General features: G+C 39.1%; 1 protein-coding gene across 1 annotated transcript in view; it reads right to left on the reverse strand.

The window, feature by feature from the left end:
* Positions 1–19,088, reverse strand: part of LOC148366010 (GDNF family receptor alpha-2-like) — a 162,701-nt gene that overhangs the window by 68,430 nt on the left and 75,183 nt on the right. The window contains exon 4 of the mRNA XM_088335137.1: positions 11,867–12,245. Coding sequence (XP_088191263.1) covers positions 11,867–12,245 — 379 coding nt within the window. The remainder of the gene's footprint in view (positions 1–11,866; positions 12,246–19,088) is intronic.

Consider the following 19,088-nt stretch of genomic DNA (forward strand, 5'->3'; position numbering starts at 1 on the left):
CCAAAATTCAAGCACTTTTCAAACCTTGAAAACAAAACATTTTTAAGGTTTCAAGCACTCATACGAAAACCTGAAAATAGAGCAGCTATCTAAAATTGGTCAATAGTAAAGTTAGCCACAGTCGAGTAGCTAACTTTAGCAGCTAGCTTTAGCAGATAGTTACTGAAGCTACGAGTTATGTAGTAGGGCAGAGGATCTAAATAAAAAATAATGACTCAGAATGAGCCTGGTTTATCAAGAGTTCCTAAGAAGAGCAGCCACGTGAAATTAGTCAATAGTAGAGTAGGCCACAGTCAAGTGGCTAACTTTAGCGGTTAGCGGGAAATGTTACTAAAGCTACGTTTTGTGGTAAGGCCTTAACACCCTATTGTGTAATACTTCACCACTAGATGGCACTGTTGTCAAATGTGAACGAAAACCAATGGCACAGCAAGCAGAAAAACAAACATGGCCGACTATTAGATACGGATACCACTATTTGAAAGAAATACAAATTTCTTGACCCATGGTTTTTTTATTTTATAAAATTGATATGTTAATTCGTGTTTTTTTTTGCCTGGCATTTAAATCAATGTTTTTTATACTAAATAAAAGTTTTTTGTACCACCTGGAGGCACTAAATAATATACAATGTTTCTTTAAGATCTAAAATCTAGAAAACAATTACCCTGAACGAGCTGGATTGATCAAGTGTTGCTAGAAAGAAGAGCTATCAAGAATTGGTCTATGGTAGGGTTGGTCACAGTCTAGTGGCTACCTTTAGCGGCAAGCAGGAAAAGCTACTAAAGCTAGTAAGTTGTTTGTTGTTTCATATAATAACGAAATCAGGTAAAGCGCTCATCTTTGGATCAAGTGGTCGAACGTTCGATGCCCGGCTCCTCCGTGTTACATACCAAAGTGTCCTTGGGCAAAGCACCTGTTGCACATTGTAAAGAGCTTTGGGAGGCCAACAGGCTAACTTAAGTGGTCAGCGGGGGGAAGCTACTGTTAAGGCCAACAAAAACTGAAACTTATGATGTGTGTCTTTTATTTATAAAATGACAAAATCATTCACTCAGAGCAAGCCGCATTTATCGAGAGTGAGGACTATGAACTCAATTAATGCCCATAGTTGACTTCGCATTGGTAATCAATATGCTGAATGATCTTAACGTAGCTCAGGAGGTAAAGTGCTCGTCTTGGGATCAAGAGGTCGCAGGTTTGCTTCCCGGCTCTTCCTTGTTATATGTCTCAGTGTCCTTTGGCAAGACGCCGAATCCCTAAAGCCCCGATAAGCAGTTAGTTGACTATGCTATTGGTATGTGAGTGAGTGTGAATGGGTAAGTGTAAAGCACATTGTAAAGCACTTTGGGAGGTCGACTGGCTAACTTAAGCGGCTAGCGGGGGAAGCTACTGATAAGGCCAACAAAAACTGAAAATTGTGAAATTTGTCTATTATATCTAACATGACAAAATCATTCACTCAGAGCAATGATCTAAAATACCAACTGTATAAATGCAGACCATTTACATTTATCTGAGAGGGAAAGACAAAAACGTCATCGGTGCGATCAGCTCAGTTAATTGTTTCAAACCAAAAATGCAGCATCTTTCCTCAAAGTTGCAGCACGGTGATTTTGGGAAACTTCAAAAACCTCGCGTCAGAACTGGAGATTCAGCAGAAGGCATGCACACAGTCTGACACTGCACGCTACACAGTGCAGATTGAGGACTGTCTGTTACAGTTTGAAAAAGAGCTTTTCTCTAAGGGAGCCGGTCGCCACATTCAGGTTCTACTCTTTTCGGGATGATGCTAAGTTTGACTCACTAGCATCAAAACATGGAGCACTGTTTCACCTGGATTTTTCTGGAGTGGAAGATGGGTTTTGAGGCTACAATCTGACATAGTCCAGGGCTCATGGACAGTTCTGGGATTTACAGAGGAAATGTACCTTAGCATGAGGAACTGTGCTAGGTCCTTGACTGCATTATTCAGCTCCACTTAATAATTTGACTTACCCTTTTCCTCCATGAAGATTATTGACGTATGTTCATGACCATAAGGCGCAGTGTGCCCTGTGTGATGTATAGCGGCAGATGTTCACGGTTCCTGCAGATCCTTGGAAAGTCTTAATAGGCATTGGATTCATTACTATAAAAATACAGCCTTATTTGGCGTTAAGATTCCTTAAATCTAATTTTGAAAGTCTTGGTTGTATTTTTCCAAGCATGTGTTTTTATGAAAATGGGTCATGAATGCAGAAGTTTTTACACTGGACCAAAAAAGTCATTGTACAAGCACCGTAGAACCATCCGGATTTAGTTTATCCGGAGCATCGCAAAATCGGGATAAAAAGTTTGGTCCGGATGATTTCTAATTTATCCCTTTCGAAAAATCTATGCATATTCTGGATTTTATAATCGGATCTTTGGCTATTTGGATAGAAAAATCATAATCATGTCGATCCATTTCTATACATTTTGCCACGTCTATTCTAAGTCGACATGTCGTCTTTGACGTCTTCAACCTGGTAGAGGCAACTTTCCAGGACAGTGTATGTGAATTTCTTTATGCGTTTGTCTTTGTGGCACGTCTTCGAGGTTATCACTCACTCCATCTTATTGTGCTTTGATTCAAATTGGGAACTATTCATGCAAAACGACACTGAAGGAGACTACGCTGAGTGTCAGTGAAGAAGAAGAGTCAAAAGGACCGGACAATAAAGGAGCAAAATTAAAGATCATACAATACTGTAACGATCACACTGGCATGAAGAAGAAATGTATTGCAGCTTATTTCCACATGAAACCTCATTGTCAGACATTCTGAAAAACACAGTACGTATGTTTTATTAATATTCTGCAGTGGGTTTACATAATTCACCCGCGGAACTGGTGTTGAGTAGAGAGTTCCAGTGTGAAAGGTTAGGAAATTGCGCTGTCCCCTCTTCCGGTGAGAGAGATAGTAACGCGCTATATTTAGTTTTGAAGAGCTATGTCAATAAAGCTCCCGTTTTCTCCGTCGTTTATTACTCCGCCTCTGACTCCTGTTCTTACACGCTACAATTCTACTTTTATCTGCGTGAATACAAACGCTCACATTCATGTTCAATCAAAACCAGATGAGTTATCCGTGTATTTTCTGCTAAACATCCTGTCGCTGAGAGACGGGCACTGAAAAAGCTGCGGTCAGTCATGAACAATTCATCACATCCACTACACAGCATTATCTCCAAACGGAAGAGCAGCTTCAGCGACAGACTGCTGTCACAGTCTTGTTCCACAGACAGACTGAGGAGATCATCCCTTCCTCATGCCATAAGGCTCTTTAACCCCACCCGGGGGAGTAAAAGTCCACATTATACCACAACCCCACATTGCATATTACCCTATTTGTGTATTTTATGTAGCACTAGTTAAATACTCTATATCAATATATTACATTGGGTATTTATGTATTATATTCCTTTTTCTTTATTATTGTTTTATTTTCAACACAAGGATACTGCAGGAAGTGTGAATTTCCCTATGGGGTTGAATAAAATATCTATCTATCTATCTATCTATCTATCTATCTATCTATCTATCTATCTATCTATCTATCTATCTATCTATCTATCTATCTATCTATCTATCTATCTATCTATCTATCTATCTATCTATCTATCTATCTATCTATCTATCTATCTATCTATCTATCTATCTATCTATCTGTCTAGCTGTCTAGCTGTCTATCTATCTGTGTTCTCGTTTGCCCGAGTCCCTGCGTCTTAGACACATCATTTTTGCTGGGGACGCATAGTCTCAAACCAACGTGCGTCCCCGGGAGGCAACGTTTTTGACACAAAAATTGTCATTATTACCCGTTACATTTTTTTTTAAACAAAGATTTACCGCACTCCAAACTTTTCGTCAGGCAGATCCAGCAGATGTTGTTTTGGTCTCGCGGTTCGAGTTTTCGTCTGCACGACGGTCACGAGTTGTGTGGTGAAAAGTCCGTCTCTTTTTCGAGAACTGGCTTTTTCGGGTCAACTCATTCAAGAGAGCCAGCTCTCAAACGGCTCACTTGCTTTGAGGCATTATATTACGAATTATTATGTTGTATAAAGAAGTTAAGAAAAAAAGGAAGTATAAAAGGAGAAAATGAAAAAAAGACAGGTTTGTGGTTTTCCCTTTAATCGGTATATTAACAACAATAATTTGATGCAGAAAATGAATTAATAATTTCATGACTAAAACTGAACGAATATATCGATTTTTATTTTATATTTGTCACCGATTTACAATTTCAACCTCGATAACACTAAATTTTGGGGACCCACAGATCTCTGTTGGGACCCCTAGATTTTTGAGCATGCGAGTCCCCGGGACTCATCACTTTTCAGAGGTAAAATGAACACTGATCTATCTTTTGAGGTCAAGGGTCTGAGAATTTCCGACATCGGCTAATCCGGATACTCGGATAATCTGGAAAATGTTCCCAGTCTATTTGAATCTGGATTGACCAAGTTTGACTGTGTATTTTATAAGTGTAGGCACCCCTGTTCTACGCCAATATAAGCTACCTCGTAACACATAATCAACTCCTCCTCATTACAACAATTATTAGTTGCCGTTTCCCTGCTTCGTTATACATCCCCGTCCAAGTTTGATCAATCTCGAGAGACTGTCCTCGTTCTCCCCCTTGTCGTTCCGTCACACAATCACAACATTCTCCCGCCTGGGAAGACAGCCCCCCATTTGGATTGAAAAAGGCTCTGGCGGGCGAGGCGTGTTTCCTGTCTAGGGTGGACGTCCCCCGGGGGGCCTGGCGTTGAATGATCGTCCCTGGCTTTAATCAACACATCTCCCAGAGGGAAGAGCAAAAAAAATAAAAAAAAGTTTCTTGTGGCATTTATCTGTTTTGTATTGTTAACTTTTCCTAAAACACGTGAGCTAATTTTCATAAGGTTTCTCGGCAGGTTTTCTTCACATGGGGCCACCGAATAAAGTCCTACCTCCTTGATGCCGTCTTCATTAGCATGAAAAATGAGCCGAAATTCGATTTCCTCGTAGAACATATTGAGCCATGGCGCAGATTAGGGCAGATGCGGCGGCGTCAATAAACGAGACGATTAAGCGAAATCGGTTTTGATTTTGCCGTCTTCCGACAATTTCTGGCTGGCGTTCGGTTGAATGAGCGAACCGACGGTTTTCATGGTACGTGCTAACTTGCGCGGAGAACATACAATGATGTACGGCTACGTGCTCATTGAGCCGTTGACCTTTAGTGGCTACAGATAATGAGCTTTTATGTTCTATTACATCTCTCTCAATACACAGGTGAACTCCTGACACTATGGTGCCATCGGGGTCAAAGAAATATTCTCGGTCTGAAAACATATTACACAATGCTAGCACGCAAGTAATTATCGGGAAAATCGTAAAATTATGGGGGGAGGGTCGATATCCTTTGAATGGATTTAATGGCAATATTGTGGCTTTTCAGTTTCTCAAATGGATCAAAACTTGATAAAAGATGGCAGCTAACTGCTGAACGTTTTTGCAACTAATGAACTATAACTATTATCTGAAGTACTTTTTTCCAAAAATTTTAGATCACACTATCGGAACGTTTTTTTTGTAACTAGTATTCATAATTGTCTTTAAAAATGACATTGGCTAAATGGATCGAGACTTGACAACACACGACCGCTAACTCTTTGAACGAATTTGCACAATTTGCTGACTGTTAGAGGTTTTTGTGATACTTTTATTACAACTTGAAAAGTATATACCGAAAAATCAGAACTATAACAACTATCCAAACTTCGCTTTTCAGGTGTTAAATTCAGTTTATACAATAATATGGCTCATTTATGGATCGAGTACGGCATTAGCTAAGTGAACCGAGACTTAAAACTGTTCCAATGGTTTTTGTAACTAGCTTGCACGATTGACCTACAGTTAGTGCTAATTCTGGTTTATTACAACAGAAGAAATATATACTGTGACATCCGAAATTAGAACTAGTTTACAAACTACTTTTCCCCCTAGGTTTTATGCAGCCAATTTATGAATAGAGTGCGGCGTTAGCTAAGTTAATCAAGACTTGCAAAAAGACAGCCGCCAACGGTTTTTGTCATTTGTTTGCGAAATTGGCCTACAGTTAATTCTGTTAATCTTTTTACAACTCTACAAATATATGCTTCGAAATCCGAAACTTTAATTATTTTACAAACTACTTTTTCCCCTAGGTTTGATGTGACTAATTTATGGATCGAGTACAGTGTTAGCTAAGTGATTCAAGACTTGAAAAAAGATGTCCGCCAACTATTCTAACGTTTTTTTGTAATGAGATTGCACTATTGCCCTACAGTTAGCGCCATTTCTGATCCATATTCCATAATGCAACAAGTATATAAAAGTATATGAAATCCTAACTATAACTTCTTTCCAAACTACTTCTTACCCTAGGTTTGATGCACCCCATTTTTGGATCAAGTACGGCTTTAGCTAAATGGATCAACATTTGACCAAAGATAGTTACTAACTTTCTAAGAGGTTTTTGTTACTAGTTGGCACAGTGGGCCTCAAGAAGTGCAGGAGTTAAATTAATGAAGACTTAATAAAAGACGACAATCGGTCAGAAATGAGCAAGGCAGACGTCATCATAATGAGCAATAGCCCGACTTGTCAAGATTTTTCCGGGTGATTCCTCTTCAACTAAATCTGAGACTTTATGGAACTTTGCTAAAATGCCTTTAATCTTAATTTGGGCTCTGTCTTCCTCTTTGCCATCTTGTTAAACCCCCGCTCCTCCTTGTATTCGAGCTCTGAACTGTAACGGTGACACAAAGAGCATGCTCGCATAACGCATGCGAGTTGCCAGGCAGATTTTAAGCACTAGCCAGTTTGTTTACATTCGGGAAACTAATAGCAGCGCAATGTACTGTATTTCTGACTTTGTATCCTGAAACGCCTTTGTAACTAGAGGCAATAATTTCTCGTTCAGGTACTTCGTATCCTGAAACATTCGTATGTAGAGACATTTGTAAATAGAGGTACCACTGTATTTGAAAATGTATCAGTCCTAAAAAAAGAAAATGTGGCGTCTGGTTTCTACTTTTATTTGCTTTAATTAATTGGTTTGCCAGCTTCCTGTACGTGAGTTGTCGATAATTATTTCGAAAATTGCCGGTTTGCTTTGTCAGTTGCTACGCGGGCCTAAGGTTACTTTTGAAGAAGCGAGAACATATATTTAGACATTTATTATGTTGTTTATATGATACAAGTCGTAATCCACTTAAGTGTAGAGGAAATTACACATGGGAACATTTGCGTTTAGCACATGTAAGAATGTATTCCTGAATTGTCACACTTAAAGTAGTGTGTTTTGGGATTTAGGTTGCTTTTATACAAATATGTATGCGTAAGTGTATATTATAGATATCATAGAAAATATGGGGGTTCATTTGCGTGGACCTGGGATTTAGATTTGCAATTCCCGAATGCAATCCTTTTGTTATATAATCCTGTTTCTGCACGGATAACTGTAACTTGTATGTGGTTTAGAAAAGCTCCTGGGCTAGTTCTAGGTTTGATGAGTGGTAAAATCATTAAGGGAAACACCCGAAACTGAAATAATTTCAACCAAAGCTGAAAAATTAAATAAACAATAGACAAGACAATAGACAACATTTAAAATATCTATAGAAAAAGAACACACTCATGGGCGGCATGGCAGATGAGGGGTGAGCACGTACGCGGCACATTTCTGAGGTCATTGGATTAAACCTTCCTGTGTGGAGTTTGCATGTTTTCCCCGTGCTTGCGGGGGTTTCCTCCGGGCACTCTGGTTTCTCCCACATTCCAAAAACATGCATGTCAGGTGAATTGGCCGGTCCAAATTTTCCATTAGTGTGAATGAGCGAGTGAGCAGTCTGTCTCTGTGTGCCCTGCAACTGACTGTCAACCAGTTCCAGGTGTCCCCTATCCACTGGCTGAAGATAGCTGTGATGGGCTCCAGCATCCCCGAGACCCTACTAAGGATAAGCGGTGCAGATGATGGATGGGAACACACTCATTTGGTTTAAGGTTTTAGATCAGAAATCCTAATATTGGTTATTCTTGATTTGCTAACCCCATTTTATGTCTTTTATTTTTATTTAATCTTGGTTAATAAGTTATTAGTGATATTGATGATTTTGTAAGCATATCAATTCATGTATTTAGATTTTTTTTTTAATTTTGGAATCAACCTTAATCTGTTTTCGTGTCAAAATGTAAAGACTTTCCTAAAGATTGATGAGGTCTCCTTGATCAAAGCAACATGAAACTGACACACAATGGGTTCATTTTTCACGGATATCGGACTTATACAATGAATGAAGCAATTGTTAAATTCAATTTGTAGTTTTAGCAAACTCCATTTGTCCAGTGATTGCCACATCTCTTCTGAAAAACCAACAAATAATCTCACTAATAGTCAAAAAAGTAGAATTAGTTTTTTTATAACAATTTCCCCAGAAAAATACTGCCGCTGCTCCCTTCCGACGGGCTGTATTGGAAATGTAAATGCCAGAGAGATGTGGCACTAATGGCTGCATCAGCTGCCTAATCATTTGTCACAGCAGGAAAATGGAAAATTAGCCATTATTGTATTTTTTTCTCTCATGCTTCTCGCGCCGTCTTTTATTTTTGGCGGCGGACGTTCCGGGGTCGAGCACTCCGTCAAACTTCATTAGGCTCTCAAATGGGCTTTTAAATACTTCAACTTATTCAAACGTCTTGCAGTTTTTGTGCTATTAGACTAATGAAGTGACTGGAGAGACATTGGAGTACGCTGGTAGTCGATTGGGCGAAGGACAAGCTGTATTTTTCCGACTATTCTCGACACGTCACGGCTGGCTAGGTGTGAACTGGAAGCGTCCAAGTGAGCCGCTAATGTTGTTCTCTTTCCGCTTAATTGGGCTTTGTCTCAACAACTTAGCCTTACGAGTTCATCCGACATGGAGGAGCTAAAATGAGTTTGCTGGCAGGAAAAAACATGAAAAGATGCCGCCGCGGGATGATAAATGCAATCGAGGAATGACTCAGCCGCATTCTTATTTAGCTTGTTGTCATCGATATATCTAAAAAAAAAAGATTGACTCATTCAATGCCTGATGTTTTTCTTAAATTTGGCAAAGCTGCTGCCAGCCATTATGACGCATACAAAAAATGTAATTTTGTAGCTGTACAGGGATGGTATATAGCTTCAACCTTCATCTTTTAAAAAAAGAATGCATGTTACTAGCTTTGTTTAGTAAACTATACATATACAGAGGCTGCGCTACTTACGAACAAGATGGGTTCCGGGACGATCGTTCATAAGTTGAATTTGTTCGTAAGTTGCTTCAGTGCTATATTTTGTATGTTTAAGGCTTGTATAAGTATGTTAAAGGCTTGTATAAGTAACCTGTATTGTTTCGTACTGAAAATAAACGTTTCATAAAATAATATGCTCTATAAACATAAATTAAGTTAAGTTTGACTTACTTTTGGAAGATGAGCTTCAAGAGTTAGGCAACTTCCTCCTCCGTGGTAAAAAGGGGCCGAAAAAAAGCTTTTTGACCATTTTCTCAAATGCATCAAGCTTTCTTATTCCACTTTTGTTTCAAAAGAAACGGCTCGCCTCTTCTATACACTTTACACCAACCATATTGAATGGATGCACGAGCTATTTTAAGTCTATTATTCAATGATCACATCATTACTTTGATAATCACATTGTTCATTTTAATTGTTGTAAATGTACATCATATTTGTCCACATGTTTTAGTGAAGTGGCAGGCACAGCGGCTGAGTCTCCGGCACAGTTCTGAGGTCATGGGATCAAATACAGCTACAAGCCTTCCTATGGGGAGTTAGCATGTTCTCCCCGCACTTGCATGGGTTTCCTCTGGGCACTCCGGTTTCCTCCCATACTACAAAAACATGCATGTCCAGTTAATTGGCCGAATCCAAATTGTCCCTTGGTGTGAATGAGCAAGTGAGTTGTCTGTCTCTGTGTGCCCTGCAATTGGCTGGCAACCAGTTCAGGGTGTCCCCTGCCCACAGACGGCTGGAATGGGCTCCCGCACCCCTGCGACCCTACTAAGGATAAACGGTGCATATCATGGATAAATTCATAGATTTTAGTGAAGTATTTATTTGCTGAATGTATTCTTTCGTACGAGTGTAGTTTCAAAGCAATGGTCTTATCATACAAGATTGAAGACTCAGCAATGTGCAGTACTAATCTTGTACAGTAATTCCGTTTTTTTTGTCTTTGTAATGTGAGGTCTGAATTCTGAGTGTCTGTAATGCTGCATGTAAAACTTTTTCAATAAAAGAGGGGCCGGAACATTCTTACATGCCTTTGGGTGGGAGAACGTGTCTCCATCAATTGGTTCGAAATGCACTCTGATATTATCTTTATTTTGAAACTTGGTAATACATTTCCTCAACTGCATTGCTTCTCTCCAGATGTATTTGTTTTATATATATATATATATATATATATATATATATATATATATATATATATATATATATATATATATATATATATATATATATATATATGAGACTGGGAGGTCGCTGGTTCGCGCCTCGGCCGAGTCATACCTAAGATTTATAACATTGGTAAAAATGCCGGCGCCCTCTGTTGGCTGCGGCTGCATCGGCTCCCTACAACGGGTCAGGTGTATCGACATTTCGTTCTGACAAAGAATGACAATACAAAGGAAATTATTATTATATATATATATATATATATATATATATATATATATATATATATATATATATATATATATATATATATATATATATATATATATATATATATATATATATATATATATATATATATATAGCTTTTGAATAGCCTATATATCACGTTGACAATGTCTTTGTATTGTTTACGATGCCCTTGCAACATCCATTGCAGCCTGGTCATCCTGGAAGGGGTATTACCTCATGTGCGGTCCCTTCACAAGGTATCTTAATTTCCTCATGATGAGGTTTTGAGTTTTCCTTGCCCTCATGTAAGTTTTGGATCAGGGGATGGTGTAATAATATTATATAGTCTGTAATAATCTGTAATCTGTACACCCCTGAGACTGCTTGTGTTTAAGGGCTATATAAAATAAACATGACATTCCTAAAAGTGAAAGTATCTAGGTTTCAAGTTGCAAAGATTTGCTTCCTTGGACATGGAGAGCCTACTGATTTTTATGATATTCAATAGAAATCGAGAAATAGGATATTGTTTCGGAAGACCCACAGATGGATGATAGTGTTGGAATTTGTGCAGCTTCCCTATAGCAAAAAATGCATGATTGTTTAGCACAATTAGACGGTTAAATGGTAAATTGTTGTTCTCTCACTGCAATTTGTAAGCTGTTGGGTTTCTCCTCAAGCCAACTGCTTTATGAGGTTTCCATCTCTCTCTCTCTCTCTCTCTCTCTCTCTCTCTCTCTCTCTCTCTCTCTCTCTCTCTCTCTCTCTCTCTCTCTCTCTCTCTCTCTCCCTCGTTCGTTTCTTCTATATCTTTCCTATCTCCTATCTATATCTACCTTGCCTTATTTCATTTCTCTCTTACTCTTCTCCTTAGCTTTTTTATAGTTTGTTGCACTTCCCTCTTAGCTCTTGTGATAACAGTGTACCGAACTCTTGCCTGCCTTTTGGATCACGAATGTTGAAATGCTACTGTATCTTACTTTCCGTGCACAAAACCCGGTCCGAATAAAAGACAACCGTTTTCTGGACTGATCGGTCTTTCTGCTCTTTGCCTTTGTACCACCCAATGTTGGTTCAAACTTGCCTTGTCGGAACCTTTCAAACGTTTCATATTTAACTTTATGAGAGTTGATACACACACCTGCATAGAGAATCCTGGCGGCAGACTGTCCTCAGCTCCAGGCAATTGGGTTTTTCTTTCTCTTTATAAGAGCAGTCAGGCACAATGGTCTGCCGGCGGCGTTCGGCACAACCTTCTGTTTGGCAGGGGCAGAAGAGCAACCGGTGGCTGAACTCTTCAGGGACGCGATCCAAGAAGAGGCGCAACGCTTTGTGGCAGCGCTTCTTGCTGCAGGTTTCCCCTTTGTTGGGGTCTTCCTTGCTGCAGGTGGAGATGTAAGCCGAGCGGTGCCTTTTGCAGGTGCCGTTCAGGTTGCAGGCTTTGGCCGCGTCCAGGCAGGGGTTGCAGGTTCTTTCGGCGTCAGCGCAATAGAAACCTTTGGGGGCCATTGTGAGCATCCCTAAACACAGAGAGAAATGCAAATAGAGAGATTTCTTTTTCATTTCTTTGTAGCTTCACGACCAAAACAGTTTTATATCGTTTTCTTGTAGATGTATGCTTGAAATGAATTAGCTTACTTTTCTAATCCACTGTATTTATACATGTTTGAAGCATTTATTTTTTTTCTACGTTTACACAATATGCATGTTATACATGAGGTTTTACTGTAGTTTATTACTGGATTTGTGCAATGATTGAAACAAAATCAATGGCCACTATTACAAGAACGGGAATCAAACACATGTGCAACAATGAGAGTACTAGACATATGGAAAGGCATGTGATTTTGCATCATGTACCACACTATTTTTAGTCACAGTACCAGAGACGAATGTTAAAGAATAAAAAAAACAGGAATTCGTGCTGAAAGAAATAAAGAACGAAAAAAAGCATGATGAGCGATACACTTTGGTGTATTTGATGATGAATCAGACTTTGAAGGACATTGAATAAATACATTGTCATTTTTATGTTGGCTTTGTGTTTATAATTTACGTTTCAATAAGTAATTTTAATCATAGCCACATGTACAATGCTTAGTTTGAGCAGAAATAAAGTGAAACAACATTTTATACCGATTTTCAATCAAAAATTAGGAGCCCACGTTATGCCCCAATGAATACGGTAGTTTTTTCTTAGTATGTTTTTTCTTGTAAAACCAGACAAAAATTAAAAAGCAAGGCAGTGTAGAAACTCTAATCGCATGTTGAAAGAAGTATACTTATAGTATATAAGAGTCCCATTAAAAAAAGTCAATGGGTACGGTTACATGTAGGTAATAATCCAATAAGAAACATGGTATTGCCAATTTATTATGTAAAGCCATGTAAACACGCAAAAAAAAAATTGCAGTCCGACTGTAAGTATCACAATTACCATAATATGTTTAGTTCCTTCATTTTTAACAAGGACTTAAGCTGTTAAGTTTTTTTATGGTACCATGTCTGCACTCTTAATATTTACATTGGGTTATTTGGGGGTTTTATGAGTATATATTCTTGATATTTATTCCGTGGATTTTATATTTTCTTGTATTTATTGGATGAATGGATGCTCCATAAAAAGTTTCTTTGGTCTTTTTGACAATGCCAATAAATATTTAAAATCTGCAAACGCTTTGGCGTGCAAGGGCCCGAACTGTAGCTTATAAGATGCCTGATATAATAACCTCCTATTAACCACAGAAGAGGAAGTGTCATTCTGTCATACCAGCAAACAGTAGCATCGGTACTGATATTTAATATTGAAATTTACCATATCACAGATCTGAGTATTTCACTAAATTTGAAACTCATATCATTCTTACTCGCAGATATTCTACTTTGAAATAGTACAGCATCAGCATTAGGACAACAATAGTTGTTTTTAGTCTAAAAAAATACAAAGAGGTTTGTTTTGCTTCAAATTTCGGTCTTGTTTACATGCCATTGTCTTTTATAACCCGTGTATTTATGATTCAATAGTTTTCAAGGGCACACATTCATCAAAGATCTACCTTCAGGAGTTTACTCTAAAAATGCACAAGGCATATTTAAATGTAATTAAAACTTAAAATGTACATTTTCTTACAGGGGCGCATGTCCCCGAACCCCGCTAGACTGTTCCCTCACCAGGGTATTACAAAATTCTCTAGGAAACATTGTTTTGAGCCCAGGTGGGCAACATAAAACGATGTAGCAGGCCAAATGTGTCCCACGAGCCATGGATTTGACACAAGTGGGTTTCAAACTCAGATAGAAAAGTCTTCGCCGAACTGCACATCATTTTAGACTGTAAGGAGGTTTGTTTCGCGAGAATTCCGCGAGGACTGCAGGAATTGATTCAAGAAGGATTGGCAATGGAGGGAGGGTCAAAATATTGGAAGCACAACTGCCTAGCGGACCTTGTTGTGTAGACTTGACATGTTCTACTTGTGTTGCCTCTCGGATTTTGTCTCCAAGCCCTCTGGCTTCCCTCCCCCGTGCCAGCTTCACTGAAAACTCCAACCAAACCAAAGGCTTTCAATGTTTTTTTTAGTCAGTGACTGGTGTAGTGCGGTAGTTTCTCAACCTTTATTGAGCAAAGTTTCACTTTTTTTTCAATAAAAGAATCTCAAGGTGCACCGACCGTGGAAAATGTTTAAAAATTAATTCCTGGCACAGTTTTATGAATTCATGTGGTTCAAATTGACAGTATAAAGTTACTCAGCCAGGAGGCTAAGTAATACACAATGTCCCTTTACAGGACAGGTGGTATCTGCCAGAGGGGAGCATGACAAAGAGGTGGTGGCCAGGGTTGGATGAGTCTTGAAAAATGTTGTCATCTCTGTTGCTGTAGCACGATCAATCTTTTGTAAATTGGGCAAAAGGCAGCCAATTATTTTCTGGGCTGTTTTGATTATTCTCTGTAAGGCTCTCCTGTATGTTGCCGTGCAATACACTCAAAACTAGGCAGACAGCAAACCGTGCTTTTTGTTAGCTGTGTTGATGGCACTGTAAGGTTCTCCTGTCTGCTGCTGTGCAATGTCCTCCAGACTAGACAGAAAGCAACCGGTGATTTCTTAGGCTGTAATGATGACCCTTTGAAATGTTATTTTGTCTGCTGGCTAGCAATGCTCTCCAGATTGGGCAGATATTAACCGATGATTTTTTTGGGCAGTGTTAAAAACTATGTAATGTTCTCCTGTTTGCCGCCATGCAATGTCTTCCAGACTGGGCCGAGAGAAACAAATAATTTTCTGAGTGGTGTTGATGAATCTGTAAGGTTCTCTCCTCTACTGCAGGACAATTTCATCATGATTGAGCAGAGAGCAACCGATGATTTTCTGGGAAGTGCTGATGAGGATCTCCTGCCATGCAATGGAGTCCAGACTGGGCAGAGAGCCATATATGATTTTCCGGGCTGTGTTAATGACGCTCTGAGGTCCTGTCTGCTGCTGTGCAATGTTCCCCAGTCTAGGCAGAGACCTAAAGACAATTCTATGGGCTGAGATGATAACTGTAAGGTTCTCCGATTTGCTGCATTGCAAGGCCCTCAAGACTGGGCAAAGAGCAACCAATTATTTCCTGGGCTTTGTTGATAACTGTGAAGTTTTTGTCTGCTGCCGTGCAACATCCTCCAGCCTGGGCTGAGAGCAGCCAATGATTTATTTTGGATGTATTTATAACCCTTTAAGGTTCTCCTGTCTGTTGCGGTCCAATGTTCTCCAGACTCATCAGAGAACATCCGATGATATTCTGGGCTTTGTTGATGACTGTGTAAGGTTCTTCTCTCTGTTGCATTGCAAAGCCCCTTGGACTGGGTAGAGAGCAACCGATTATTTTCCGGGCTGTGTTGATCACTCTTTGGTTCTCTTATCAGCTGTCGTGCATTACCTTCCAAATCTGGCTGCGAACAACCGATAATTTTCAGGGATGTGTTGATAACATTCTGTAAGGTTCTCCTACCTGTTGCCTTGCACCTCGCATCCCACACCGTAATGACGGCAATTTCCTGTGGCGCACTAAACAAGGTCTCACATCACATTAGTTGAAAAATAGCAAAGTCGTGTACCCTTCTGACTCTCGCCTAAATTTAGCTCTAATATTTTCCTACTCACCTGTAACCCTAATAATTACGAGCAATCTAAAACGGACGTACGGGATGTCAGTTTGATTCATTTGTACTCTCCACTCCAAATAACGTGTAAGGACGAAAAACAAGCCGATCGCAACAAAGGCAATAATGAGCGAGAGATACACATCGATACTAGGTCAACAACAACAATCCAATATAGATCACAAGAGGCTCCGCGGTGGAGTTCGTTCAACAAACAAAGAAGTGATCCTCTCATCTGTGCCGGACAGGAAGTTCATTCCTCAATAACACGAAAGGTTGTCTCTGCGAGTCACTGGAGAGACAAGTGCTGTAAATCTGATGCCACTGAAATATTGATTCGGTCCGGAGCGAGAGCCTCCATGTACTACAAATGAGTGGAGCTACGTTTCTAAAGAGATGTTCACGGATTAGCGCTTTCAGAAATCGAGGCTAATCTTTGCTCGTTAGGACATAGAGCAATAATCGCTTGTGACCAGGCATAGGTGTGACTCAAATAATTTGACATAATTTGGGTTTATTTGGGGTGTAAATTCTTTAATTTGGGAAAATTTAAACTTGACTGTACTTAAAGAAACAGTGTGTATTATTTGGGCAGAAGACTTTATTGCAGTGCTTCTCAATTATTTTATGTCACGCACCCCTTTTGAAGAAGAAAACCTCTTGCCTCTTGTACTCCATTTGTCTATGAAATTGTTTCAAGTATACCATGCATACAGTGGGACCTCGTTATCGCGGTTAATGGGGACCAAAACCAATCGCGAAAAGTGAAAATCTGTGAAGTAGCGACGCCCCTTCAAAAATGCTTAAAAAACAATTAAATAAAAAAAAAAATATATATATATTTATTCTATTATTATTATTTTTTTAGACCTGCGAAGCTCTGAACCCGCGAACGTGGAACCACGAAGTAGCGACGCCCCTTCAAAAATGCTTAAAAAAAATTAAAAAATTAAAAAAAAAATTTTTTTTAATTATTTTATTTTATCATTATTATTTTTGAGGCCCGCGAAGCTCTGAATCCGTGAACGTCGAAGCGCGAAGTAGCGAGGTCCCACTGTAAATAGCTTTCATATTAACCTATAAAAGAATAAATAAATATGGACCGACTTACAACAAAGAATAGCTTGAGTAACTAACAAAAAATACCTAAAGTATATCTGAAATTCAAAAATAAATAAAAAATAAACTCCTTTCACTAGAAACATTTTTGATTGATCATGTCAAACCATGTGATCACGTTTTACCGATCCCTTAGCCATATGATACTTACAAATATGCTTTAAATCAATAAATAATAAAATGAAAGAATGCAAATAAAAGAATAAATAATGCAATCAAACTGAACACCAACATTAACTAAAGAGCACAATAATAAAAATAACTTGAATCCTGAACAAAGAACAATGACAATGACAGCCTCCTAGTGTAGTGGAGGTGTAATTGCACTCGACTGTAATGCATAAAAAAACAACAACAAAAAACAATGTTATTCAAGGTCAATTAGGCCCCCCTTGACAGAGCCTGGCATCCACTTAGTCGGCCAAGCCCCACTATTTGAAAACCACTGCGTGATTGTGTTGCAAAATGAGTGCTAAAAAAATACAAGGAAGAAAAAAAAATTACGGTGACCAAGATTGCACCTTTTTTCTTAGCATGTTTTCCCCAGTCTTTTAAAAGGGGTTAGTTTTCCTTAGCAGCAAGATGGCAAATACACTATTTTCCGTACTATAAGACGGGACTAAAAACCACAAAAAATTACCAGAAATTTGCAGGTGCGCCTTATAATCCAGTGCGCTTAATAAGAGAGAAAATGTGTTAAATAACATTGGAAATGCATAGTTACAACGAAATGCTATTTTCTGGACTATAGCATCTATAATGTCAGCCTTTATGAGATTTTTTCCCGCCCATATATGAGGCACACCGGACTATAAGGTGCATGAAATAAAACTGCAGAAAGAGCAAGGGTTGCGTTAAAAAAATATTGGGAAATCTGGTTTCACTAATCAATCAACTTAATTCATTGTTAATTGGCTAACATATGTTGAGGCATGTCATTTTAATGTTGCGTTCTTGATTTTTTTTAACTGTATTTCCAGGCACACCAAGTTATAAGCTGCACTTTTTTTCTGACAAAAAAAGATTTTTATGTTATTTTGTTATTAGTATTGTGTCTTATTTATTGCATGTTTGCACGCCCGTAAGAGGAAATACTTTCATCTGTGCTGTATGTTGTGAAAATGAAATGAAAATGAAATTATCTGCATTTATATAGCGCTTTTCAAGTCAATGACTTCCCAAAGCGCTTTACATTGTGCTTCACATTTCCCAAAAGCGGCCGTGCAGCCATGTAAGGCGCTAACCTGCTTATTGGGGCGGCAGTAGCTCAGGAGGTAGAGCGATCGTTTTAGGATTAAGGGATCCCAGTTCGAATCCCGGCTTGTCCGTGTTACATGTCGAAGTGTCCTTGGGTAAGACATTGAACCCCCAATTACCCCCAATAAGCAGGTTAGCGCCTTACATGGCTGCACACATCACGGCCGCTATTGGGAAATGTGAAGCACAATGTAAAGCGCTTTGGGAAGTCACTGACTTGAAAAGCGCTATATAAATGCAGATCATTTCATTTCATTTCATTGGGGGTATTGGGGGTTCAGTGTCTTACCCAAGGACACTTCGATATGTAACACGGACAAGCCGGGATTCGAACTGGGATCCCTTAATCCTAAGACGATCGCTCTACCTCCTGAGCTACTGCCGCCCCAATAGCATGTTCTGTAGTAAAATTTAAGTTCAAAAACAGAGTGAAACATGCGCTTTTCTTGAGCTACATATTCTGCTAATGGGGTATGCGATTTAATTTTCATAGCGCATATTGTCCAAGTAAAATCCAACAACCCAATATTTTAAGATTGCAATCCTTGTTGTTTGACCCATTACTCTAAAGGCATAAGATTAAACACCCAGCAGTTTTTCATGTGCAGTGACAGGCCGAAAGACTGTAATTAACCCCGATATTTGTGGATAACCGACGAGGCCATTAGATGTGATTCTCCCTACCACAGGGGGCAGCGCAGAAATGATACACCTCTTGCACTCGCATTCAAGCAATATTACATAATTTAACCCGGCTTCCCCCCTGCAGATAATTATATTGCCGAGGTCACGGCGCATCGGTGACACGGAGAGAGATTCATCTCTTATTCAACAGAAACAATCTCACACT

This window comes from Urocampus carinirostris, chromosome 5 (assembly GCF_059441175.1).
Source record: "Urocampus carinirostris isolate Australia breed hairy pipefish chromosome 5, RoL_Ucar_1.0, whole genome shotgun sequence".
Taxonomy (NCBI): domain Eukaryota; kingdom Metazoa; phylum Chordata; class Actinopteri; order Syngnathiformes; family Syngnathidae; genus Urocampus; species Urocampus carinirostris.